This window comes from Lepidothrix coronata, unplaced genomic scaffold (assembly GCF_001604755.1).
Source record: "Lepidothrix coronata isolate B3197 unplaced genomic scaffold, Lepidothrix_coronata-1.0 Scaffold23, whole genome shotgun sequence".
NCBI lineage: Eukaryota > Metazoa > Chordata > Aves > Passeriformes > Pipridae > Lepidothrix > Lepidothrix coronata.
In genome coordinates this window covers 3252137-3279926 of record NW_016690203.1, presented here as the reverse complement: position 1 = coordinate 3279926, position 27790 = coordinate 3252137, and the positions used below count along the sequence as shown (strand labels likewise).

At 40.3% G+C, this 27790-nt stretch overlaps 2 protein-coding genes across 2 annotated transcripts in view; one reads left to right on the top strand and one right to left on the bottom strand.

Moving 5' to 3' along the window:
• Positions 1-2365: 2365 nt before the first annotated feature.
• FAM8A1 (family with sequence similarity 8 member A1) lies at positions 2366-10607 on the top strand. Its single transcript, XM_017808490.1, has 5 exons — positions 2366-2900; positions 6287-6407; positions 8634-8757; positions 8982-9121; positions 9438-10607. The coding sequence occupies exons 1-5, from the start codon at positions 2366-2368 to the stop codon at positions 9580-9582; spliced, it is 1065 nt and encodes a 354-aa protein (XP_017663979.1). The 3' UTR covers positions 9583-10607.
• Positions 10608-13097: 2490 nt separating this feature from the next.
• The window catches only part of NUP153 (nucleoporin 153), a 46296-nt gene continuing 31603 nt past the window's right edge, over positions 13098-27790 (bottom strand). Inside the window, exons 10-21 of the mRNA XM_017808379.1 lie at positions 27590-27725; positions 25854-25991; positions 25385-25477; positions 25066-25153; positions 24661-24780; positions 22440-23054; positions 20345-20539; positions 19073-19915; positions 18126-18485; positions 16197-16469; positions 14732-14891; positions 13098-14264 (exon numbers count right to left, since the gene is read on the bottom strand). Of these exons, the coding sequence (XP_017663868.1) occupies positions 14180-14264; positions 14732-14891; positions 16197-16469; positions 18126-18485; positions 19073-19915; positions 20345-20539; positions 22440-23054; positions 24661-24780; positions 25066-25153; positions 25385-25477; positions 25854-25991; positions 27590-27725 (3106 nt within the window). The 3' untranslated portion in view covers positions 13098-14179. The remainder of the gene's footprint in view (positions 14265-14731; positions 14892-16196; positions 16470-18125; positions 18486-19072; positions 19916-20344; positions 20540-22439; positions 23055-24660; positions 24781-25065; positions 25154-25384; positions 25478-25853; positions 25992-27589; positions 27726-27790) is intronic.

The window sequence follows — 27790 nt, the reverse complement described above, 5'->3', positions numbered from 1 at the left end:
GCCAAGCTTATCTGCCTTTCTGACTCTGCCCACGGGAGGAAGCAAAGTTAAGTTGTGAGAAGTCAGTGCTGCAGAAGGCTATAAATACTACCATGTGTGGCAATCTGACACAGCAATGGAACAAGACCCTTTGTCATCAAAAGACTAAGCTGTGAGTTTCTCACTACTGGCAAGTCCTATTGTTACAGCATCTCTGTCAGATGCATCCCAGAATAGAATAATCTGAATGCTAGCAGAATTTGTGGGTCATTTGTGGGTTTTGGTTTTTTTAAGGCAGAAGAATGAAAAACTGATAAATGAAAAATTTAGGTCTGAGGAAATACTGCATTGTTACCTGTTAGTCCCCTGATTTCTGCTGTCAGTGATTCAGTTTCACCTTGAGTATCCAGTATAATCACATGGTGAGTTCTAACTGGTTATGCCTGTGTAATGCTGCTGCTGGTGAGATTAAAATTTACATGTGACCGGCAGCATTATATGAAGTCTGTGAGATCTTGTAATGGTACCTTAAGATCTGATCTGGCTTTCAAAACCTGTAGCGTACACACACGCACAAAATTTAGAAAAAGGGCCTGACACTCTTTGATCCTGTTGGGTCTGTGGTAAAAAGAAAATTTTAAAAAAATTAAATAGACTGTAACTGACAAAAGAAGAAATGAAATATTATAAAGAAAGAAGCCCTGTTACACTACATTTACTGTCAGTTTTCTGCAATAGTTTTTCTATTAAATTAATAGATGGTTTAAAGCCATGTTTTCTTCTATACACTTGTCTATCTTCCCTCCTTTCTTTCATCATAATCATGCTAAAACTTGCTATGTTTCCCAAATCATTTATCCATATTGATTTCACCAAGGTCTATGTTACAAAAACATATGCTGGTGTAATTAGAACCATAGCTACATAATGAGTGCCAGTACATTATGTTATTGCATTTAATCAAGGTGGTATGGGTCATTTGCTAAGAACTTTGGCAATTCTTCTCAGCTTGCTTGTATGAAGAGACTCACTCCACAGGAACTTCTGGATTCAAACTGAAAGAGGTGAAATTTAGGTTAGATATAGAGAGGAAAGTCTTTACTGTGAGAGTGGTGAGGCACTGGAACAGGTTGCCCAGAGAAGTTGTGGATGTCCTATCCCTGGAATTGTTCAAGGTCATGTTGCATGGGCTTTGGAGCCACCTGGTCTAGTGGAAGGCATCCACGCCCATGGGAGGGAGGTTGGAATTAGATGTTCTTTAAGGTCCTTTCCAAACCAGGCCATTTTTTGATTCTATGAAATTACTTCATTTTTTAAAATGAGTTAAGGTTACACGGGAAAGTAGTTTAACAGGGAGAGGGAGAAACTTCTGGTTTTGTTCAGCTGTGATATTTGCTGTGTTCAACATGGGAAACACTCCGTATTCACAGTATACATTACTCGTTTCTTCACTATGGAGCTGTGTTTACATCAGTGTTCTACGGCACCTGGGGTCTGGTTGAGATGCTTAATAGTACACAGAAACCTTAAAGATTATAAATTAGTTCGAAGAACTGTGTTTAAACTTGCAGCTGGTTCTTTGTCCAGCATTTGATGAGCGTATGTCCTATGAGGAGCGGCTGAGGGAGCTGGGGTTGTTTAGCCTGGAGAAAAGGAGGCTCAGTGATGACCTTATTGCTCTCTACAACTACCTGAAAGGAGGGTGTAGCTAGATGAGTGTCGGTCTATTCTTCCAAATAACAAGTGAGGAGAGGACAGAGTCTTCAGCTGCACCAGGGGAGGTTTAGGTGGGACATTAGAAGGTATTTCTTTACAGAAAGGATGATTAGACACTGGAATGGGCTGCCCAGGGAGGTGAAGGTTCTTAAGGAAAGACTGGACGTGGCACTCAGTGCCATGGTCTAGCTGACACGGCGATGTTTTTGATCATAGGTTGGACTCGATGACCTCAGAGGTTTTTTCCAACCTCAACTGATTCTGTGATCTTATTTTTTTTTTTTTGCAGAGAAAGAATATGATTATGTGATAAGGAGAACGATGAAAAAAGGGAGATGAAGGGGGGGGGCGAAAATAAAAATAAGCAACATTTAGACAGGAAAATAAAAATGTATAAGAATCTCCCAACTGCGCAGTCCCCTTGCGGGGCAGGGCGGCGCGGCCGCCTGGGAGCGCCTGACCCTGGGCAGCCGCGTCCGCCACAGCGCCCGGCGATACCATTTCACATGCAGGTCGGGGGGAGGAGAGGAGGAAAGGCTGTTTCTTTCCGGGCGTGGCGGGCTCCGCGCCAGGCCGTGTGCTGCTGCTCCCCCCCCCCTCCGCCCCTCCAAGTGGGAGAGGCGCCGCACCTCCCCCGCGCATGCGCGTTGAGCGCTCGGCGCCCGCCGCGATGGAGGAGGCGGCGGCGGAGCGCGGCCGGGCCGGCGCTGGGGCGGCGGCGATGGCGGAGGGCGGCAGCACCACCAGGGGGGAGGACAACGCCAGCGACAACGACAACACCAGCGCCACCGCCGCCGCCGCCGCCCCGTCCTCAGCACCGCCGCGTTCCCCTCCGGAGGGCGGCGGGGCGAAGCCGCTGAGCGCGGCGGAGTACGCGCGACGCGTACACCAGTGGCTGTGGGACTCGTACTGCGGGTACCTGGGCTGGCAGGGCTGCCCGCCCGCCCTGATTGCCGCCGCCGCCGCCGCGCAGCCGCCCCCACCCAACGCCAGCGCCGCCGCCTACTACTACAGCCCCTTCTACCTCTTCGCTCCGCCGCCCGCACACGCGGCCCCCGCCGGGACGGGGCCCCGCGCCCCCGGTGCGGCCGCCCCAGCCTGGCCGGGGGCGGCGGGCGCGGTGTCCCCCGTGCCCAGGGCGGGCTCCGGTAGCGCCGCCGGCACCAGCGGCAGCGCTGCCCCCAGGGACACGGGGCGGCCGGCAGGTGAGTAGGGCAGGGGCCAGGGAGAAAGGTGAGCAGCCCCAGGAATCAGGGTCTGGAGAGGGGAGCCGGGGGTGAGCGACTTTGGGGGTCGCTGCGCCACCGTGTGCGGCGGGCCCGGGCGTGTGCCTGTGACACGGGGTGACAGCCCTGAAGCCGAGGTGGTGGAGCCAGAACTTGGCCCGTGAGCGGGTTTGGGACACAGGGTGACAGCCCTAATACCGAGGTGGTACATCCAGAACTTGATCAGTAACTTGAACCGAGTTTGGGAGAGTTGACTTGCGTTTACAACTTCAGTGATTGTAAGATGTTTGTGTGGATACGAAGGAGTTTTTTTTTAATTTCTAGTGAAACTTGCCGTCACGGGCTTGTAATGCATCTAAGATTTATAAGCAGCCTGTTTAGATGATGAAATCTAAACTAACTTTACCGGTTTTAGCAGGCTCTCGGGGCCCAAATAAAATCATTTAATGAAATCGAAGCAGAGATGTGAAAACACGGCTGCAGTGAACAAGCTGGTGGCAGGAGATAAACAGAAGTCTGTTACAGCTGTAAATATTGAAGGCAGTGCACAGCAGGCCTTTTGTTTATATTTGTTCAAGAGTAAGGCAGACTTGCTCTGATTATGTCAGAGGTAAAACCTGGAGCCCCAACATTTTCTCACAAGTCAAGGAACATATAAGTGACATTCCCTGAATGTTCCATAACACCTCAAGTAATGGTAGGAGACTGTGGAACAGAGCACTGCTGAAGGACTTCGGAGAAAAGCCGGATCTCCTTTCTCTCTGCAGGGCAAAGTACGACATTACTGATCTGTAAAATTATTTATAAGCTCAGTGGCTGTATGTGTTTGAAAAATGTTTTTAGTTCCTTTTCCCTTGTTTTGAGGGGAAGGGGATCTAGCTTCTGAACTGGCTTCTTTCTTATGTTTTTGAGCAGATGTTGCTTAAACACAGTTATAACACAAAGTAGTATTTTCTGTAATTGTTCTCTGATTCTGAGCTACAGATTGCTTATAAACACATATTGCCAGTCCTTAGAAAAGAGGAGATAGACAAAGGCTAGACTGATTATTCTTGGATTTTTACCTAGTTTTTCAGGGGGTAATTCCATGTGTTAAAGGTAATTTAGGGCTTCAATAGCATTTCATGCTGCTGAACATGGTTATTTGGAATACTACATACTGTTGCAACACCTGGCCTTCTTAAGGGAACTGTGTGTGGGATATAGTGGTACAATACAATTACAAACAACGACTGTTGTGCCCATGCTTTGGCTTCAGATTGCAGCTGGATATATCTGGAACAGCTAAAGTGATTACCGCTCCATCTTTCCTGCTGTAGATTATTGCCCACACAGCAGGCTCAGCAGGGCAGGCCGTGTATCCATCCCTGTGCCACTGCAGTTTACAGCCCAATGTGCTTACATAAGCTGAAACAAGTGACAGCTTATGTTAATGTTGCAGATTTTAAACTGGGATGTCAAAAAGTGGGATTGTTAACTGCCTCTTCCACTTCGGTCTGCCTGCAGGTGTGTGTCAGAGCACCGGTATTAACAGCACGGTCCTCAGGATTTCAGACACATCCTCGCCTTGCCCCTCCCCGCCTTACTGCAGGAGATTACTGCTCATCTGCTGGGAAACAGTAGGGCAAAAAGTGCATCCAGGCCCCAGCTGCCCTGTGGCTGACTGGCGCAAACACATCTTTAGTACTAATCTTGATGTAAAATCCTATATTTGAGCTGGATGGATGTTGCATTTGGCTGTCCTTGCCGCGCAAACAGCAACTCTTGGCAAAATAGTGGATTTCTAATACGAGGAACATCTTGAAGCACTGCAGTATAGATCTGCCAGAGTCCTAAGGGTTGCCAAGGTTTCTTAATGTAATGCAGTTTAACAAAATTTGAATATTTATCTTCTTAGCCCCACATAGCCTCTTCCTTATGCAGTCATTGAATTTAATTTATTCAAGTGAGTCTCTGCCACTAACTTCAACAAAGGTGCTGCTTTTAACAGAGCAAATGAAGGCTTTTGCCTGTTGCTGTGTGCTCAGGCCAGAACTGGGAGACTGGCTATGCTCCCACTTGCCTTAGTTGAAGAATCTTAGAATTTAGTGGACAACTTGGGCAGGCTTTGACAATGAGAATGGAATTTTAGTATTATATATATGAGTCATGCTACTTGATACTATAGATGCAGAGGTATTATTGGTGCAGCAGGTATGAAACGAAGATATATAAACCAAGGTATGTTAAATAAGAGCTGGCTCGTACCTAATCTCTGCTTGATTCTACGTACCCCACCTAGCACCCGAGCGCTGTGGGCTTTTGGCTTGGCTCTAATAGCTCACAGGGCCACGATTGGCAGGACCAGTCTTAGCAGCCGGACTGTGGAGGCTTATTCCAAGTGAAATTTGATGATGTTTTTTGAAATTGGAATGATTTTCTTTCCTCTTTTCTTGTTTCCCTGTGCGTGGGAGTAGGTGTTCTCAGAAACAGTACCAAACCCAGTCACTATTTCCTGTAGGTTAAGTCTAGTAGTACTTGGGTATTTCTAAGTAAAGTTTGATGTGAGTCCTTGCAGATTCCATATGAGAGTCGTGTTTGTGCTTTGGGAAATAGAGGGGTGGTAGCTGGGTCCAGATGAAATTGTTTTGCAGTAGAATTCCTTGGAAACTTTCTAAGATGCTCTTTAATGTTTTCTGTGCTTTAATCACCTGAGGTAGCATTAGCAACAAGAGCTTGTTACTGCCACTACTTACTTTGTGCCCATTTGCACTCAACCAATTAACACAGGAGAAACGTGTTACATTTTCTGGCTGGGTGTAGAGCAGCACGCTGTGCTTTTTCATAAGTAGTCTATAGGAATGTTTATGTCAAGTATGACTAATATTTTCATCCACTCCTGTTTGTGTCTGAGTGGGGACAATATGCTGTGGTTTACTCTTAGAGCTGGTACTTGGTGCACATGGAAGCCTTGCTGTTGAGCAATAGAAAAATTGTGGTAGATCTAAGATCTAATTTTTCTTTTATCTGACCTCTCAGACTTACTTCTCAACGAGGCTGTTCTAAACAAAAGAACACAAAAATTGATGCTTCTTCAATGTACTTCAGTTCTTTAGCAGAGTATGATTTTGCCTGTAATCCTTATCATGAGGGGACTCAGAGGTTGAAAGAATTTAATTTAAGAAGGCTCTTTTAACTCAATTTAAACAATTCAGATAACTTCTAAAAATGTACGTTTAAAAAAATTTTCTTGAAGAAGATGTGAGCTAAGATCAAGATCTTGATTATGTACTTGCAGAAAGGTTACTGTCAAGTGTTCTTTGGCTGATAATGTTAACTGTGTTAGTACAGTAAAATCTGGGTAATATTAACTATTTCTGTTACAGGTCGGGAGTTCCTTATCCCTTCGTTGGCACACAGGTTCATAGCAGAGATGGTGGATTTTTTTATTCTGTTCTTTATAAAGGCAACCATCATTTTAAGTATTATGCACCTCAGTGGAATAAAGTAAGTTTAACAGTTTAAAGGTTTGTTGTATACAGCTTTAAGCTTTTCATGCTCTTTGAGGTGTCAGGTTGTATTTATGGTACGCTTGGGCATATGATGGCACTGAATAACTGACAGAAGTTGAGGAAAAAGCACCACTGGGTTAACCTCCTTTTAAATACATCCTGATTTTTGGGTCAGCTGATGGAAACAAAAAACTTGTACAGGTGCATAGGCTCACAAACTCCTTTCTAAGGACAGAGTAGACTTGCATACTTATTTAGGGGTGGGCAATAGCAAGATTGTTAAAAAGTCCTTTATATTTTTCAAAGAAAAAACGTTGACAAATAAACTTGTCTTTTTAAACAGCTTTTAAAAAATGTACTGGATCTAGCTGCGATGGAGTTAGTTTCCTTCACAGCATCTTCTAAGGTGCTGTGTTTTTTAGATTTCTGAGCTAAACAATGCTAACCCACACACAAAAAAAAAATCTGATCATGCATCAGATATGTATGCACTTTGAAAATGCAGCCTCATTGCTGGGAATGCTACCGCACTGCAGGCTTTACGGGGTGTAAATTTGGGTTCTTAAAAAGTACAATTAAACACTGTGTGTGTGCACTAGACTGAAAGATTCTTCATTTTACATTTTTGTACACAGACGTAATACTTTTCCTCAAAAACTTTTTTTTTTTTATCTGCTTCTTTAACTGTAGCTATCTTATTCCTCAACTCGGTTATTCTGCTTTGGGTTGGGGTAATCAAATATTTTGGTCTGATTAAGAGATGAGTAGTCAATAGTTGGTGTAGTCAGTAATTGCATTCCTGTGCAAACACATTTCAGAACCAAGCTTTCTGCTCAAGAGCCATCCAAACATTGATTGACCATAAAGTGATACTATACAGGTAACATTTTCCAGGCACCTTTAATTGCAGCTTGAAAGGTGTGTGAAAGAGAGTCAAATCCAAAACAATAAATATGTCTGTGTAAACTATCAGTGGTTTTTGTTCAGATAAGCAGCAATTAAAATGCCAAAATCTCAGTTCTCTTTAGTTGCCAAAACCTCCAACTGTAAGCTGACAGCTTGTGTTTCCATTTTGGTTTTAGTAGGCTGATAATGATACAAAATGAAGTACTGGAAAGATGGGGAACAACTATGTGTAATTGCTTCTGTAAAGTGGTGAAGGTGTAATTTACAGCACATTCAATATTACTGGTTTTGTGAGAGCCAGGAAGTTGCTTACAAGGAACTTCAGAGAAAACATTGTGGGGGGGGGATGGTTCTGCTTATGAGATGTGAGGTTGACCTTAGGCTGAGTTGTCGTGAAAAAAATACCTCCTCAGGCTCAAGAAAGACACTTCAGGTCAAGGCTGTATTGAAGGGAAATGCAGGTTGTGCTTCACTGTTTTCTTAATTGCTTTTCAATCCTTAAGTCTGAATAAAGAGGAGGGTAAGTGGTACAAATATAAGATGGACTGTTTGGAAGTGGGACTACACGTTTTTATGTGAGTCTCAGATGCATGAGTGGAAAACTCTTGCCTAAATACATGTTGCAAGTATATACATTCCAGGTGTCAGATAAGAAGGTTAAATATGTGGAGGTTATCTTGCGAAAATATGCTATTAACTCAAAATGGATGCTTCAGATAGCTCTCTTAGGATAAAAACCAGAAGGTTTTGATTGCTTTAAGGTAAAATCTTCCTGTTGCATACCAAGGTGCCTTCCTCCAGTAGAGTATGGTGAGCAGTAAAGACTGCTGAGAATGAGGAACACAGATCATGCAAAGGATGATATAGGGCTTCCCTGCTTGCTTAGGGAGACTTGCAACTTCTCCCTTGTGTTTGTAGAGGTGTTCTTTTTTGTTGAGAGTTTCTGTAAGGAAGAGACTTGGAGACTTGGATACCTTCTATTTATACAAAGTTAGATGATCACCTGCAGAATCTGTTTATCTCCCAAGAAGTGTGAGAATTTTCAGAACAATTCTGCAGCTCACTACCCAGGGATACCATTGTGCAAAAGTGGTAATAAAGAATGATCTTTTCATAATGAAAAAGACAAAACAATCTGGGCAGCAACTTGGAAGGAAACATAGTGTTCTGAATTTTAATGGCTTGTTTAGTATCAGAGAGCCAAGGAGATTTTTTTCTTCTACTGATACCAGAACTGAAGGAGTGAATTGTAGTATTAAAGGGGTAACGTTGGTATTGAGAGGACGGTTTTGAAGTTCAGTTTTATTTTGCACAGGGACATCTCTAAATTTGCCATGCATTACATCATAGAAGAAATAGATGAAGATACATCCATGGAAGATTTGCAGAAAATGATGATAGTAGCTCTCATCTACAGGTTATTAGTCTGCTTCTATGAGGTAAGTACTCATAAACACTAACTCTTATAATTAATAGTTGTCAGTTGCTGAAGAAATGGTTTAAAAAAATTCTGTCACCATAGACCTATAAAGTAAATCCTCTTTACAGTATTTTGGATTATGTTGAAGCTTATGACATCCACGTAGTTTTGAGGATAACCAAGTTTGCTACACCTGTCAACCACATGGTGGTGTGTGGAATTGAAATAACCTTTCTTTTACAGATAATCTGTATTTGGGGAGCAGGTGGAGCAACCCCAGGGAAATTCTTACTTGGACTGCGAGTTGTGACATGTGACACATCTGTACTTATTGCGCCCAGCCGAGTGTTAGTCATTCCATCCTCTAATGTCAGTATGACAACGTAAGTGCTCTTGGCTCGGTCACGTTGCACTCAGACTAATAGTGTTGAAAGCATGTGATTTGGGAGGAAATACACCATTGCTTTATTGTTGACCTTTGCAATAATTAGATTGCAAGAGCTATTGTCAGATTATGGGATCTAAGAATAAAATGGTAATTATTGAATCACATTGAATGTTTTTCAGTTTAGGTGGTACAATCTCCTCTAGAGATTGATCTTTGTACCATGTAAAACTGAGGCGCTAAACTTGGAAGTTAATTACTAACATAAGCAGAAAAGTGAAAATAAGGCACTGAGTGTTCTATTCTCATTTCAGGTCCACAGTACGAGCTTTGATCAAGAATTTTTCTATTGCATCATTTTTTCCTGCATTTATTACACTGCTGTTTTTCCAGCACAACAGAACAGCCTATGATATTGTAGCAGGAACTATTGTGGTCAGAAGAAATGGAGTCAGATGATACCAAAAGATGAGATTTCCAGACTGGTTCTGAAGATCCCCTCCCACCCCCAGAGAATAAAGACCTACCCCAGAACTGAAATTGAGGTGTCTATTGGAATCTTTTGCCCTAATTAAATGGGAACTGATTCAGAAGCTAAAGAAAATGTATGGCTCCTGTATGATGCCAGCAGCTACCTTCAAAATACTGGAGTTTTCATAGATGCCAAAGAAGTTTGGGAGAGACAATATGTATTAAATCTGGGAGTATTAACTTCTGATTGATGAGACAGAAAGTGGCTGCTTTAACTGCAGAAAGGAGCTGTTCTGTTCATCAGTCTGTGGAAAGCCGATACCTAGAAATATTCCACCTTAAAAGAAATGTCGCTCCTACAGTTTTGGATGTTGGCAGGTAACTAACTAGAAAATCAAGTTGTTTTCCAGGCCATTGCCTGTCAAAGGATAAAGGAGGAAGAGAACTGCAGTATTAGACAGCAAGGCAAATCATGTTAATTAAATTGCCATGTGTGCAGAAAGAGAGATAGCAGTGGTTATCATGTTTTTTATAATTGCTTCACAGATCATATTTCCTCACCTTTTAAGTATTTTATCACAATGTTAATGTGAAAAGTTTTTTGCATGACTGTCTCAAGTATTGTCACTTACTTCAGTTGTCCATGCTAAGGAAGAGGTGAAACAATAGCTACTTTTTTCCTCCGGGAAGGGTATGTTACACTGCAGTGTTAGTGAACCGGTGCGTGTAAATAATTTTGCAGCCATGAACAGTACAGATCATGCTAATGAAAGGTAACTTTTTTTGCTTCTGTTTGGAGTGAAAGCACTTGTCTATTTCTTGCATATAATGCAGAGCAAAACAACTGAATATGTTCCAGAAGCATGCAGAAAACATTAACTGAAATGTGTTATGGGTGTAAATCTGCAGAAGTACAAATACTGGTTATTCTCACTTTATCATTCTGGCTAATTGTTTGTATATTCAGAATAACTTAAATACTGAATAAAGAAGCCTAATATTTTGCATGACTACATAGCTTGGATAGTTGGTTTGTTCTCATCTTATTAGTATCTTGGGAAATGAGTCTTACCAGCAATGTTGATGTTTTAGTAAAATTTGAGCAAGTGTTTGGAATTCTTCTAGATGCCAGTTTTTGTGTGTTCCTCCCATAGGCCTAACTTGCCACTCAGTGGCTGAAGTTCTTGCCCTGCCTTCAGTTTTGGACAGTGGTTTCATTAACAACAGACATGTTTGAGAGCTTGGTTCTCTCTTGTCTTCAGGTGAAATAACTTAAAAATGTGTTCATATTCTGCAATACTTTTGTTTGACAAGTCATGTTGTTCTGTGTATGAATGTACTGTGTATGCGTTTCAGTTTTCATTTGGAATGATGAATCAGGACTGGATCCAGTGCTGAATAGTGGGAGAATGAAATTTTCACCTCTCCAGAATGAAGCCGCTAACTATTTAGATAACTACTTTTAAATATTTATTTTTGAAGTTAAAAAAACGTTGTCTTGGCTAGAAAAGTTTTGTGTCCTTGCTCAGACAGGGTATCAGTATCAAAATACCTCATACTTTTGAGGGTTACTACTGTTTTACACTAATGATTTATCAGCAAAAAAACTTTGGCATCTTAAGTGTACCATTAGCATTAATGATCGTGACATCCATCACTGAAACAAAAACGTCTAAGTACTAAATGGCAATAAGCAGGCCTCAGGAAAGCACCCCCTTGTTGCTAGACCACTTGAACATGTTAAGCTGAAACAGAATTTCAGAGATACCACTTAACTATTCCTAGAATCATAAAATCGTTAAGGGTGGAAAAGACCTCTCAGATCATCAAGTCGAACTGTCAATGCAGCACCACCACCATGTTCACCATTAAACCATGTATCGAGTGGCAGTCACGTTTTTTGAGCGCTGCCAGGGATGGTGACTCCACCACCTCCATGGGCAGTCTGTTTCCATGCTTGTCAACCTTTTCCATTAAAACATTTTTCCTAATGTCCTGTCTAAACCTTCTGGGGCCAACCTGAGGCTGTTTCCTCTTGTCCGGTCACTTCTGGGAAAAGAGACAGACCCCCATCGGGATACACCCTCCTTTCAGGTAGTTGTAGAGAGCAATAAGGTCACCACTGAGCCTCCTTTTCTCCAGGCTAAACACCCCAGCTTCCTCAGCTGCCCCTCACAGGACCTGTGCTCCATTCTTTCAAAAAATGTTGACTTAAGCACTGATGTCAGGCATGGCAATCAGCCTGATGAAAACTAAAGCTGTCAGAAATAACCAAAGCCCCTTCCAGGGTGAATTTTACCTATTCACAAAAAGAAGTTTTTTGTTCTATTTATTGTAGCAGTGACCTAGAAACTAGGATTCAAGATATGGAGAGAGGGAAGGGAAAAGCAATACCATTGGCTAACTTCATTGCTACCAACTCAGATATAAGGGAAGGTTTATCTTACCCTGCAGAAAAATACCACCCCTTCCACAGCAGGTACAGAAAACAATTAATGCAAGAAGACAGAGCCTGTCCATGGAAATATGTATATTATGCTGTTGGAAATGCTTTTAGTTTGTCTCTTATGCAAGCTGCAGTGAAGATGCCACCTTTTTCTGTTTGCAGGATGAGTGCTGGGCCAGTGATTCATTGCTAAGGGGGAAAAGTGAAATCTGTGACATTTTTCAGGTTTAGACAACTGGAAATATGTAACTGCATATAATCCTTTCGCAGCTCCAGTGGCACAGTATGACTCTCTGGATAGCAGTGTTTGTGTGTGGTTTTGAAGTCTAGTTGCTGAGTATCTTCTGTTTCTAGAAACAGTGACTGGAGCTTTACACATGAAAAGGGCAGTTGGCCTTTGTCCTGCTGTCAAGTCCAGCTCGTGCTTAGAAACTCATCTCACTTTGTACCCTCGGCACCTGCAGCCGTATAAGGGGTGAGCCGTGTTCTGGTGAAGGGCAGCAGTGCCAGCAAAGGCCTCGGCCCTGCCTCTGAAGGCATTTACAGCACAGACAGTTATGCAGATCTCCTCTGTTCTAGCTGAAGGAAGAAACTGTATCTCAGTCATACACTGAATGCTGTGACTTGGTACAAAGTTCAGCTGTGGGTCCCCAGATGAACAAGCATTTCCTTTGATTTTACTAGAATAATGTTTGTTCTCCAAGAAGTTCCTTTAACTGCTACAGAAGTGGAGACCCCTAATTACTCATTTATAATTGGGAGTACCTTTTCCTCTTCAGTTAGAACAGTGGTGAATGTAACATTAACTTTTTTTTTTAATAGCATTATAAAAAAATGAACTGCAGTCAGCTGACACTGATAAGCTGCTCTAAGCTTCAGTCTACAGTAAAACTCTCCTTTGTAACAGGAGACCTTTAACTTATTTAAGATCCTCTAAAATCAGTGACACTGTGAAAAAGCAGAGGTTGAAGAAAGCGTGTTACATTGCTCAGGTTGATGTAACCATCTCATACAGTTACAGCTCCAGATGCCTTTATGGAGAGTTAAAATTGCCAGATCATATTTCGCAGTTTTTATTGATGGCATTTATCCCATGGTTTAACATGTTAATTATACTGTAATAAACATGGCTTTAATATTAAACTTTTCCTTATTATCCAAAGTCACCACAGTCCATTTCAGTAAATATAAAAATATATACTTAATACTTTGTACAATACTGGTTTTTGGTCCAAACAAAAATGGATCAGAAAAGCCAATAAACTTACTTTAAGAATTCCCAATTTTAAAGATTTTCTAAATGGATTTAGGCAACTTTGAATAATGAGATTTACATAAAATCTGAGACAATACTAAACAAAAATGGCCGTAACACACAAAATTAAAATTTCAATTTCACAGATTTGTTATGCCAAAAAAGTACATAGAGAAACAAAATTGTATTTACACATGTTTCATAATAAAATAACAAGGCGAGACAGGTGATAAAGGGCTGTAAGAATGAAAATATAGAAATAGCATATAATTATTAAATGAAGAACTACAGATCTAACAAGTCCTTAGCATGGATCATCCTTAAATCAGTCTTCCTCTATCAGAAAATTTTAGTGCACGATACACCCAAACTCACTCACTTCACACATACACCAGCACAAACTCAGCATAGAAATCATTCGTTATCAACATTCTCTACTCTATACAGCATCCCTCGCTGATATAATTACAATTTCGAGGCGTCAGTAAACGCGAATGAGCGCACGTAGTGGTGCGGATGAAGAGGTATTGTACAAGCCATTCACTGTGCAGGCTCTACTCAGGGCTACAGCCAGACCATGCCAAGTCAGTGAAAGAAGTAACTTGAGACTTTTGCTTGAGAACAGCCTTGTTGCCAACTTTACTTGCTACCGAAAAACGTAACAGGGAGAGGGAAGGGAAGGACAGGAAAGCTAGGTTTTATATTCCTTTAGGCAGATCTGACTTCCGACAAGCCAGCATGAGGTACAATCCCAATAACTGAACAATTCAGGATAGCAGCTGAACAATTCAGGGTAGCAGCTGAACAATTCAGTCAGGGTAGAAGCTGAACAATTCAGAGTAGTAGCTGCTTCCAATGTTTTTGATGTTTTACCAATCAGGCGTTTACTTTCTACGTCTAACTGCATGCTTTATCTTCCGACCAGGAACTGAAGGTCCAGAGGCAGAGAAAACATTTTTCCCATTAGTCCTATCAAAAGAAATTAGTAGTTCAGAATTTAGGACAGTGTAGCTGAAAATTCAGTAGCAGCACTGAGAAGATATTCCAGAACAACTGTTTCATAGTCTTGTCTCACTAGTTACCAGCTGGCAACAAACGGCAAATGATGAACAGGAGGAAGAGAGTTCCAGAAACCAAAACCAATTAAATCTCCCTTATTCAGAAGGTAAGCAGCAGCATAATGGCTGGATACGGATTTTACCTTTCAAGAACAAGACAATCTCATATGTGTTGATGTGTGATATTCCTGACAGCTAGGCTCCTTTAAAGATACCGTTGCTTAGTTAGCCAGTCAGGCTAATACAAGGAAGGGTGCCAAATTTAGTTTCAAACTCCAAGGTTCATCTGAACACCTCAAGATTTAACAGCAGTAGAGGCTGAACACTGTCCACTGATATTACCCGAAGCTCAAGTGAAATTCTGATACGGTCTCTTACCCCAATGTAAATGCTGCAGGCTGGCTGAACGAAAATCCTGAAGTGCCAGAAGGCTGTGCAGGAGCTGCTGGTGCAGAAGGATTTGCACTAAAAGTGAATACTCCTGGGCTATTTGGAAAGCTGAAATTAGCAGTATTACTTCCAAACTGGAATACAGAACCTGGGAAGATGGGGTGGAAGCAGAAGCAAGTAAGAGAAAGTTGAAATTTGAGTTCATCCTTTCCAGCAAAATCCTCATGTTCTTCCCCACTATCTTTATAAAAAATTTTTTTACAGGTTGCTCAAGATGACAAAGTTGTGGGAGTGGCACCTGAAGTGCCAGATCACTACAGGAACAGTATGTATGGAATGAATCCATTGACTTTAACAGAGATTGAGGAATTCTTATAGTAATACTGCTGGCACACTGATAATGAATTGTTCTCTAACTTGTGTGCCATCATAAAGTTTATACCTATGCAAACTGAAGTTTATTAATAAAGTCTTAAACTGTAGCCTGGAATCACGTAGATTTATATTCAAGTAAACTTTCTTGTGTTCCTGCAGTTGATCTGGGGACTCTCCCTTTCCTTTAATGTGCTAACACAGCACCTCACCTTTAAAAACCCCAAACATTCCTACCATCGAAGTAACTGATAAGCGACACAGACAATCCAGGGAGAATTTTACCTTTGAACTGCTACCTAATTTATGAAAGGCTGACTGAGTAATGTGGTGTGCCAACTAATCTACTGATTAGTACAAAAATATCAGTTACTTATAATGGAGGCTATTTTGTAAAACTTCTGAGAGGAAAAAAGGGAGGCTTTTCCCTTTACATACTTGATGTGATATCAAATACAGATGTTCTGGCTGTTTTTCTTTTTGAATTGTTACTAGTGTGTGGAACAGGTCCTTCTTACACTTAAATACTTTCCCATGGTATTTTATACTTCATTAGTAAAAAGATCTTCTAATATGTCTTAACCCATAAATTCTTAAAAAAACCAAAACAATTCTGACCATATTTTAAACAATGAAGCCTATTGAAGTCAGATAACTAAGGACTACTCTAACAAATCCAAAAATAACAATTTTGCAGTGCTTCTGCCCTTCTGTTTTGCACAAACTTACCAGTGATTACTCCATGGCTTTCAACACTTCCTTTTAATCACTAGGTTTCTCAAGAAAATAAAGCCCAGAATTCGTGGTAGGGTTGCAACCTCCTATCTGCTAAGTCTCTTGTGGAGAAGGCTTACTGTGAAGCTGGATACCTATGGGTACATCATGTCTCCACAGTCAGGAGTGAGACACAAATCACACCCCTATACCCATTATTTTTATGGAGGACAATTCCTACATTTGAATACGAGCGTAATGCCAAAGTCTTCTTTCTGCGCATAATTTAAGGTGTGCTTCATGAAAAAGAAAATAAAATGTATCATCTTTGAGACCAAAAGGGAAGAGGAGGATGGTGGGCACTCACCAGCACTGGGGGTACCAGAACCAAAACCTGGCTGTTGGGTTGCCTGCTGTCCAAACACAGAGGGCTGAGTACTGCTTGTCACTGAGCCGAAGGCAGAAGGAGCAGGCTGAGTGCCAGCTGAAAACAACGTTGACGACAGCGATCCAAAGCTTGGAGCGCTTGGCTGGCTGGACCCTTGGCTCGGGCCAAATGCTGGTGGCTGACTGGCGCCAAATGGTGGGCCAGCAGCAGGCGCTTGGGGCCCAGAGCCAAACGGAAACAAAGATGACGACCCTTGGGGAACAGAAGAAGGATGTCAGTCAGTATGTGCCATTTCCCTCCCACCCTCAAGAATGAATCTAGAAACAAAGGGTTCTAAAACCCCAAGTCTGGTAGCTCAATCCTCATTTTAATCTCAAACTAATTGTGTGGATATATAAAGCAAATAGTACATCAGCCACAAGAGGAATTGCACCTTTTAAGTAATATGAGAAACACTATGTTTATCAGAATCAGACAAAATTAAATCTCAAACACACTGGTTGCCTCTTTCTTTATGTTCTACGAATGAATTCCCACAAATGGTATGATTTAATCTGTATTTACTAAAAACAGTTTCTACCACACACAGAGAATATTCACTCAAACTGTATTTTTCAAACATGCAAAATACAGCTCCTGATTTATTAGAACAACAACATGCATCTCTCTTCTTGTCAGCAACTGCACCTCTCCCCTGTCCAAGTGTTTACCATTATCAACTTCCGGAGGTCAAATGATGCTTGCAGTGATGATCTCTGTACTCAAAAATTTGGTTGACCAGAGTAACTTCTCTACCTATCATCAACAAGCAGCCCAACTGTTCAGCTGCTTCAGTTCTGCATGGCCAGCAGAAATAATGGAACAAAAATGAAACTCAGCTGAGCAGTGACTCTGAATGTACGTGGTGGATGTGCTATGCAGAAAGGACATTTTATCAGCACTGCTAGTGCAATCTGAACAGCTCTCATGCAACAGGAAATACCCTCTGTTGCACCATAACTTGGAATGGTTTTATTTCCAAGATGAACAGATACACAGCAAAATAAAGGCTTCTGCGTTTGTGAAGATGTTTGAAATATGGTGTCACCTACTAACGAAATGACACTAAAAGTTACTGATTTGTGAGCAGGTTAAATCAATCTGTTGGGTGTTATAATTTTGGACTGTTTTCTCTCTGTTTCTGAAACATGAAAAAGTGTGCAAATTAAACTTCTGTGACTGACAAAGTTAAGCCATCAGATCAAACTAGATTAAGTCTTTCCCTCACAGGTTCAATCTTATTTCCAGCATACTCTGTGGCTCACAGGAATATGGAAAATTTAGTGGATTTTGTCTTGTGTCATACTGCTTCATGCATTTATTCATTTAAATCATGCAGTGGCGTAATGAACATAAAACATTAAGAAACTTTGTATTTCTTATTGCTCTCTTTTCTAAGATATTATTGCTAGATAATTAACAAACACCAGCCATGATCCTTAGTAAAACCCAACCTTTAAGCAGCAGTGATTGCAGTTAGAGGAAATGCATTTACATATACTTGTGAGGGGGAAGGACTTTGCAAATCTTGACATTATTTACAACAGTTGAGAGTTTTAGGTATGGGAGAGAAAAATCAGGGACGCTGATACACTGACTCTTAACTGTAAGCACTGGACTGACAGCAAGAAGAAAGAAACTATCATTCGTTTTCATGGGGAAAAGCTCCTATACAAGCTGTATTTCTCAGGCTAGAGAAGAATGAGCCCAAATTTATATTGCTGAATATAAATACTACTAGTTTTCCCTACTTCCATGCATTTGGCCTGCACATTTTCCAAAGTAAAATATTCATGAAACAGGATCTCCTTGGTCCACTATGTAATGGCAAAAATGAGAAAAGCAGAAGAGCATCTATTGAAAACATACCTGTTGAACTCGATGTAGTTGTGGCTCCAAAAGTAAAGCCTGAATTTGCTGCATTGGTGCTGCTCTCTCCCGAACCAAACAGAAATGGAGTAAGAGTCGAGCCAGTGCTGGAAGATGTGGTTGCTGGTTTGTTTTCTTGAGAGAAGCCAAATGACTGAGATGTTGTAGATTCTGCAGGATTGCCAAAAACAGAGCTGGTCACAGTGTTGCTGGGTTGTCCAAACACAAAAGGAGTGGGAACTGGCTGAGGATTTGAGGAAGAGAGGGTGCTGCCAAACACGCCGCTGCTGTTGGCTGAAGTGGTGGGTACAACTGTGCTGGAGGAACTAGAGCTCAAGAAGCTGAAAGATGCTCCTTGTTCTGAAAGGAAGAAACACAGTTAATAAGTCACACAAATGGAATTTAACAACCAAGAATTTTTCACACAGTGATAATCAATGAAGAACTTTAATCCTCCACTGCAGACTTTCAATAAATCAGAGGAATACAAAACTGTGTAGTATCTATGAAGTGATTTTTGTACCTTTGTAGGAGTAGAGAAACTCCAGTATTCCCTGTAGCACAGCTGCAAGTACATGGAACTAAGATATTCCCTCTCTCCTTCCCTTTTACTATAAAAAACAACACTAGTATGAGGCCTCTATACTGCACCATGTTATAGATTTTATCACCAGCTGAGCTGCTGTTACTGAGACAATACAACTTCTGTGCTTATACCTTATACAATAAGGTTCCCTAAGGTGTGGCAATTCTTCTGTCTAAACATAGTGTTGAAACTCATTGAAATCAATAAAGGAATTGCCACATATTGTCTATGCATCAACAACCGGAACTAAAGACAGGCTGCAGGTAGTATATAAATCCCACAGATTTTGTCCAGTACAGCCTCAGAGCTATTATTTGATAGACATGATCAGACAAGTGAAGGCAAAAGATGTTCTGTTTACCGCAAGTACTGGTTTGTGCCCCAAATGCAAAAGGTGGCTTTGTCTGCTCACTTTCCTTTTCCGATGGTTTACCGAAACTAAAATTGAATACAGGTTTTGCTGTGCTCTCCTCTTTGGTATGCTCAGCTGTCCCAGATGAAAAGATAGGTTGTGCCTTCAACTCTTCATTGTCAGATTTCTTTCCAAATGCTAATGGACCAGCAGAAGTGACAGAGTCCTGTTTCTCTTCTGCCCTTCCCAAAACAAACTGTGAGGCAGGTGCAGACTCCACACTGCCAAAAGAGAAGCCTCCCTTCGTTGAAACAGTTTCATCCTTTTTCTCATCTGACTTCTTAAATGGCAAAGCAGATGATGCTACCTCCTTTTCTGCCACAGTTCCAAAAGTGAAGCCACTGACTCCGGTCTTATTCTCACTGGTAGCTATGGAAGAAGTAGAACTTGTGCCAAAACCAAAACCTCCCAAAACTGGTTCCTCTTTCCTTTCCTGTTGCCCCAGGCTCGTTGTTCCGAACTGAAATGTTGAAGGGGCCTGACTGGTTGTAGATGGAAGTCCAAAGGTAAAATTGTTACTTTTACTTTCTTTTTTACTGTCTTCTGACTTAGAGTCTGAGGAAGAAACTCCAAATTTGAAGTTTCCTGAACCAGTAGGAAACTTAAATCCCCCAGTCACAGTGTTGGACGATGCAGATTCAGATGCAATCCCAAACTTAAAGCTACTTTGTTCTCCAAATTTAAAATTTCCTGTGCTACCCAAAGTTTGAGAAGATTCAGAGGATGACGATGGGACACCGAATGTAAATGATGGCGTTGCGGCATTTGTAGACACAGCAGCAGTATCAAAACCTGCAGAAATAAAACAATATCAAGTTTGCAATATATGATGCACCCACACACACATACAAAAAACAAATAAGGAAACTCCACGCTCCCTCTCTGCACAGATCTTTTCTCAATGGTGCTCTTCTGTCCAGCACCTGGTTTAGAAAAGCACTCTGCTAACTTCTTTGAAAGACCATGGTTTTAGTCTAAACTCCAAATGAACAACATGTAAGGCTCGTAAAGGACAACTATGTCACTGATATAAGCTTTTCTCTGAAAAAACATAACGTTTTTCTGGGGAATGGGTGTGGAAATGTAGGCACTGTACCTTATTTAAGCAATATTCCTAGATGAAAAAACAGACAATTTTGTCATACCTCAAAGGAAAAATCACTCTACTTAGAAAAATAAATTGCAAATTGCACACCCTTGTTTTAACTCATAAAGTATTACCTTTGAGCTCTGCTTTGGTGTCTGGCTTTGCATTGTCACAGGCTATGCATTTTGTGGCTTCTGCTTTGTTTTGGACCAAGCAGACCTCACATTCCCAGCTTCCTTCAGGCCTCTTGAATTTGTCTAAATCCAGAAAACCTCCAGAAGAAGCAGAAAAAGCAGAAACACTGCCACTAGTCACAGGCACTGAACTCCCTGAGAAAGAAGCAAAATAGTTAATCATCCTACTTAAACTATAAAGTGAACATGAATCACATTATAGTGATCTATAACATCTCCAATGCTCACTAAATTGTAAAGCACACAAGCATAACAGTAAAAAACCATCAAGCTACAAGTTAATTTCAAACACATTCTGAGAATGTAAACAATAGAAACATCTGCATTCTTCGTTGCAATTTATAAATGATTTTAAGCACAAATTGAACCAGTGACATTGAAACAGCAACTGCAGTTCATAAAATACAGCAACATGGCCTATTTCAGATGTAAATTACAGGTATTGCATCAGAGCTGCTAAAAGAATTTCTGGTGACACAAGTAACTGGTAGTCAAAGTTAGCATCACTCAAGTTAATGATCACTGTCAAGTGATGAAAGGCTGACAATTTACTAGAATGATTCATTAGCAAGTCACAAAGACAGGAAACATTCAAAACTACACAGTGACAAAAGAAAAAAAAAAAAAAGGAACTCAAAGCTTCCAAAGCCACAACTCTGTTCACTACAGAAGCTACACTGTCTTCAAGAGCAGCAGAAACAGGTTGCCGAGGCACAGAAGACAATCTTGCCTTCAGATTTTTTGTTTCTGATTTTTATCCCCCTATGAGATGTCACTTGTTGCTGCACCCCAACAGCAAACTTCAGCTCCACAGTGTGAGGAGTGAAGCAAACACCCAGAAGGCATAAAAGCATCACATAATCATCAGCTACAACTTCAAACCACTGAGGGTGGCATTTAAGAGAGAGGCAGAAGACTGTCTCAAGTTCAAAACATTAAAGACAGGAATGGGTCTTCTGTTCCACAGCACACTCAGAGAATTTATATTCACGCATCTTACCTGCCTCACTCATCCCCTTGACAGACATAATATAACTGTGCAATTCTCTGTGCCACGGCAGTCATGGCAAACCCCTCAGCCCTAAAATTCTTCCTTGCAATGGCCAGAGTCTTGGACAACTGGCCAATAGTGCCAGCTGACCACTCTGAGGCTGGAAGTCCATGAGAACAAGCTCTAAAATGCATTACTCTTAGCTCAAGAAATTCCACTCTTACTGCACAAAAGCACGATCTAGTCCATCGTGTATTAATTGCCCCCCCTGATGTATTTGCAAGGATGTTTTTGACATTAAATGATGTTAAGAGCCAATGAAAATTAGTGCTAAAATAATTATCTGTGGTTTAAAAAAGAATAAATTCACTCAATACAGTTACAATCACATATAATAGGAAAAAAAACAGAGCTCAACTAAAGAAGGCACCGGCGTCCCCAAAGTCTGTAAGGACCCCGACCTCCCCAAACAAGGTCACACATGCTCTGGAAGGCTACCATAGCCTTCACAGGCATAGCTGAACATATGGTTTTGTTCTAGCTTAAGACAACTAGTTAAAAAATACACTGTCTTGGAATCTGGCTTCATACCTCTGCTCAATTACACTCAAATGCTGACTGGAGACATTTTTAGCCATGTTGTATAAATACTGTTTCTACTTAGTTTTGAAAGAGAAAAAAAAAAAAAAGCCCAAGAAATCCAGTAGTTTTTAACTCTACGGAGTTCACATTTTTCCCCAATGAAAGGGAGTCAACAGGTTTTAAGTTAATTAAGGCATCCATTTTAGTCATCTTTCCTCACCAGCCGTAAAGCAGGGTCAGCTCTGCACTAATACATTTCACAATCAGTTCAACTCATGTGACAGACTGGAATCTGGGCTGAGACCTCCAAAGTGCCTGCAACCATTCCTGCAGAGAGCCACTAATCCATCCTGTCTGGCGTACAGCCATGCTGCTGAAAATATTTTTTAGATGCAACGTATTTTGTTCTGTATAGAATGCACAGAGACCGAGATTGAAACAACTGAGAAGAAAAGGACAAACCTGCTTTGTCGGACTGACAAGCTACACATTTGGTGTCTTCTGCCTTATTTGATACAAGGCACACTGAACAGTTCCAAGAGCCTTTTGGCTGTTTAAATTTGTCTCCAAATCCCAGAGTGACTGTTGTGCCGGCGCTGCTGGAGGAGGATGTCACTGTCACCGAGTTGTCTGTGACCATTGGCATTGTCAGAGCAGGCATCACTCCCGTTCCAGGCTTTGGTGTCTCACATGCTATACATTTTGTAGCTTCAGGTTTGTTCTGGACCAGACAGGTATCACAATCCCATGTGTTGGGTGCTGGTTTAAACTTGTCTTCAAAGCCCAATGTCCCTGCTGTAGGGACTGTTGTCTTAGAGGAGACACAGTGACTTACACTTATCGTCTGTTTCGTACTCTCAACAGTTGACAGTTTAGCAGCTTCACATGTTACACATTTTCCATCTGTGGTTTTGTTCTGCAGACATGGGTCATATGTGTCAGACTGCCAAAACGAGGATGCTTGTTTAGAGGTGTCTTTACCTGCAGAAAAACTACTTATTGCAGGCCTTGTATAGACGACTGTGCTTGTAACAGGCTGTGCAGATGAACAGGAGGGTGTTTTCCCAGACATAAAGCCTAAAATAATTAAAAATTAAAATAATTAAAAAATTAAAAATTAAAAAATTGAAAAAGAGAGATCTTAGTGATAAAGCAGTACCCTGCTGCATGTAAGTTACTTATAATACTAGACAGCATAAATTTAAACAAACTGTCAATGGTCACAACTATACATTCCAACCAACCACAAGAGGAAGTCCCTGGAAATCTTATCTAAAGGGATGAAATTTCATATGCTGTGCTGAGACACAACATAACATTTCTTTAAAGCTTGATTTAACTCTTCATTTCCAAGGAAGTTTTAAATACAAATCTCCTTAGTATATGCCACTACAGTGGTAGATACAAGTGTGAACAAACAATACTGAAAGCTGACTGTCATGGACTAGAAATAATCCAATTTCATTTTAAGACACCATGTCCAATCGAATCAAATTTCTAAAGCTATTTCTGTCGTAGTAGATGACTCACATTTACTTTGACAGCTGTACAGCAGTTGGTACCTGGAGCAGTAATAATTAATAAAAATTAAGACAACCAAACAATTTTTATCTATAATCTTTGTTCAAAATGCACTGGACACAAGCCAACTCCTTATTTAAAGGTGACAACTTTCCAGAAACAAGTACCACCAATATGGAAACACTAATGAAAATGCTATGGCAATAAATCTTAAATATCAGCACAAATTACTTGTAAAGGTAAAATGAAGCATTTCTTTTTTTATTATTATGTTGTTGTTGCTTTGTTTTTGTTTTTGTTTTTTAGTATCAGAAGTGGAATCTTTGAGCAGTGTGGATTCAGAACCCGCCTCTCCTAAACTGATAAAGAAAACTAATGTCACTTCACTGGTAAGTCTTTCCTTAAACACACAGCATAATTTCTCTCATTTAGCTCTTTCTAATATAAAAAGCCACTGCCTTCTTAAGTAGTATATAGATTTGTCATTTCATAATAAAAAGACCTGCTACAACTCAAGGCTTATGGGAAAAGATCAAATTCAATATAGTCCTTCTTGAAACAAAGTCCATCATCTACACACACGCGCACGCACTTTACTGAACAGTTGAAAACAACTGCAGTTAAAATATTTTTAAGTGGAACAGCCCATTACTAATTAAAATTTACATTTGAATCGATAGTAACTGTTATAATTTAGGGCCAAAAGATTTGCAGCTTTTGAAACATCTTTAGGAATGACATTACCATTCTTCATTTCTGGAGATGGTGAAGGTGGGAAAGGAATGTTCATAAAGCATTTTACAAACATTTCCTTTCCAATTACATAAACGTCATTTATTTAAAACAAAACATTGATTATTTGACTAATTCTTTTATATTTAATTTTCAATTACAACCTAATACATAAGGAGAAACAATGCATTTGGTTTGAAGTTGCAGTTTTCCTTTCAGGAAAGAAAGCCACTTACAATAGAATCAACCCTAACAGGTGCAGCATTTAATGTAATGTTCTCCTGTGTTTGTATTTATAGCTAACATTGCCTGAACTGTGACAAATGAGGGGCTTTTTTTGTTGCTGTTGTCGTGGGTTTTTTAAAAATCAATGCAATGATATACAAGTATATTTTTTGCAATATATTTCTTAAAGAGTTCATTATCTCACCAGGGCTTTTTAGGATGTCTAACACACTTCCTTGCTTTAAGAACTTAGCAGGTTTGCAGAGGCCATCGTATTCTTCTTCCTCTTCCTTCTTATTGCTGGTGCTGTTTACAGTGGTGCTACCTGTAAAAGTAAAACAAAACCCACCTTATACAAAGAAATCCACTTAGTATATATTCACATTTGCTAGAAACAAGAATTTCCATGTTTCATTCGTCTTATATAAGAATCTTCAAAATTCAACCTTGTTTACAACAGTTTGTAGTTACAATTTGGTTAAAAGCAGACCTGTCACTGAAAACACCTTTTGCCTGGAATTTGTAACATGCTCAGAAATGACAGATTACCTATTTCATATACATAAAAAGAGAATCAGCACTAGATTTTAAATGCTAAAATTTCTGTTACCTGGACTAAATAAGGATGTCACTGGCGTATCAATGGATCCAGAAAGCTCTGCTGACTTTGCAACAGGAACACTAAATGTAAACTTAATCTGCTATGAAAAAGAGAGATTTTTTTAGATTCTAAGTAATTTTAATCAAATTTCACACAAATAATAACCTGAAATCCAGTCTTCAAACTTGTGGTGGATGCTGGATAACAAATTACAAGTCAGAAATCTATATATTAGTTTTTCCCCTTACCAGGGCCAATTCTGCTTTATTGTTCTGCAGTATTTTACTACAGCGTTGAGAAAACATTGATCTTTATTTATTTTACTTACAGACAATGGAGGTAGCACTTCCACCTCAGTAGACTTCACAATTGGAGATGAAAATACAAACACGGGACTGCCAACATTACTTGCTGGTTGTACCTGTATTTTCAAAAGAATTAAGGTTTGTATCTAAAAGAAAAACATCCAGGTGAAACAACAGCAGCTACGTGAATTCACTATCTAACAGACATTCTGCAGTGAAGTTGGGAAATCTGATCTTTGATATTTCTAATCCACAGCTAAGAGTTATAAGAAAATGAAGCTTGCAAGTGAGTGTATAAGATGAACAGAAGCCAAATCAAGAACTTTATGCCTCCCTCCCCAGGTCCCAAACGGAACACAACCGCGATTCATTCAACAGGTTATAAACTCATGCTGGTTAGTTCTATGAGCACCATAGAAAAAGTTAACATTCAGCAAAGCAGATGTATACTCATCCTGAAAAAGTGTCCACGACATACAAAGAAAGATTTACCTTGTTCATCGCAGCTTTTGAAACAGTGCTTGGTGATGATGAGACGGCACTACTGGCAGGGAAACTGAAGTTGAACGTCGGCAGTGATGCAGTACTGATAGGTAGGGGTACTTCGGGTAGTGCTGCTTGCTCCACCTCCTAGGTGTACATTTTAATTGTTGTAAATTTCAATTTTTCTTTAGAAGTTGTAAATTTGAATTTTTCACTTCCTTTAGAAAAGCTGTAGATTTTAATTTTCTTCTTTCACAACACATACTACCTTCCTACCCTATCCCACCCTTAATTTCTTAACAAAGTTAAATATAACAGAGAGATTTATAGGCAGAGCAAATTTTTAAAAGGAGTCCTAACTTCCCCACATAAATCTGCCACATCATTTTTATTTATGGCAGCCCTGTTTCCATGCAATACTACATTCATCACCTGTCCAGTAAGAAGACTGAAAGTTAGCTCAAAATTGTTACCTGTGCAGAACAGAGAGGAGCACAGATCAGATTTGTTTTCTGTACTCTAGTTAATAGAGAGACATAACCATTCTATGATGCCCTTATCTCTTCAAATTAAGAGTACAACTTCATGGCAAGTAAGAAAGGTAGGACAAGTAAAATTAGGTAGGACAGCTGCCAAAGTTTCTGAAGTCAATACTGCAGTGAACTTCGAAAAAGATAATGTTTAAAGAAACGTGTGCTCCTTTGAGTACGAAAAAACTCAAACCAAACCATAGCACAGAATGCCAAAAAAGAAAGCCTGACAAACAGCACAGAAGATCATACTCTGGTAAATCTAATCTATATCATGTATCAGGATGCAAAATTTAAAACTCAGAAATCAGTGTACCTTGAGAACTTGTGGTCTTATCCTTGTCTTTTAAGCGGTTTGATTACCAAGACTAGATTAGTTAGGGTTTAAATGGGAATAGCCAATCTAATCACAATTTGCACAGTAGTACCAAGATCTACCCAGAAGCGACTAAGCAGAGATGTACATCACTACTACAGAAATTTAATGTACCCTAAAACTCACATATTTCAGAGATTTCATCTTAAGAGTCTATCACAACCTTGATATTGAGACCATTTCTATTATAAAAACATTCTCCACTATCTACTACTTCTTCATTTTGCATCAGCCAGAAGACTGATTTAAACTTTTTATATTTAAGATCCAGTAGTAGGCAGCTTACATAACAATTCAGTCAGGAAAATAAACTTTGGGATAGCAACAACCATTGTTCCATTAAATGGACTTCTGCCATTAAAACAAGAAAAAAAAATGCCTCCACAACAACTTTGGCTAAGTGCCAAAAATTGTGAATGATCATTAGCAGGCATGCAGAACACTGTCTTCTGCTTCAGGTTCTTGGCCCCTTACAAAACTTAAATATGAAATAACAAAATAAGCAAACTTTCTTTTTCATCTTGGCACTTGTTTCAAACATCATTCCTTTATAAAAACTCTATAAACTTCCACCAAATTTATTCATCCAACTACTAATTAGAAACTTTATAGTACGAAGCATATCCATGATAGTACAACTATAGATTTAAAAAACATAAAACCAAAGCTCAGGCACTTCAAACAGATAACTGAACTGGAGCCTGCTCTGAAAGCCACAGCAAAACACCCACAAAACCCAAGTGACATTGTTATAAATTACTATGAGGCAACGAAACTGGCATACTCAGCTAATTACTTCAGTAATCTCAGAGAGATCAATTAACCTCAGAGACCCTTACCGGCTGTTGTTTTTGTCCAGATTTTGATGCCGAGTATCGTTCTCTTTCCCTCCTCATCTTGCCACAGGCACTATCCATTCTTCCTCCTGAAGACAGACCATTGGACGCAGGAGTATTGGGTTTGGGGTAGGTCAAACTGCTGGCACAGAACAATACATAGGTTGAGGAAGGGGGACAGAAAGAAAAAAAAAAAAAAAAGGG

Excerpts from the sequence above, each read along its gene's own strand:
- FAM8A1 (XM_017808490.1), top strand. The coding sequence starts at position 2,366 with ATGGAGGAGGCGGCGGCGGAGCGCGGCCGGGCCGGCGCTGGGGCGGCG. Across the intron at positions 8,758-8,981 it reads TATTAGTCTGCTTCTATGAG|ATAATCTGTATTTGGGGAGC; the intron begins GTAAGTACTCAT and ends TTTCTTTTACAG. Across the intron at positions 9,122-9,437 it reads TCTAATGTCAGTATGACAAC|GTCCACAGTACGAGCTTTGA; the intron begins GTAAGTGCTCTT and ends TTCTCATTTCAG.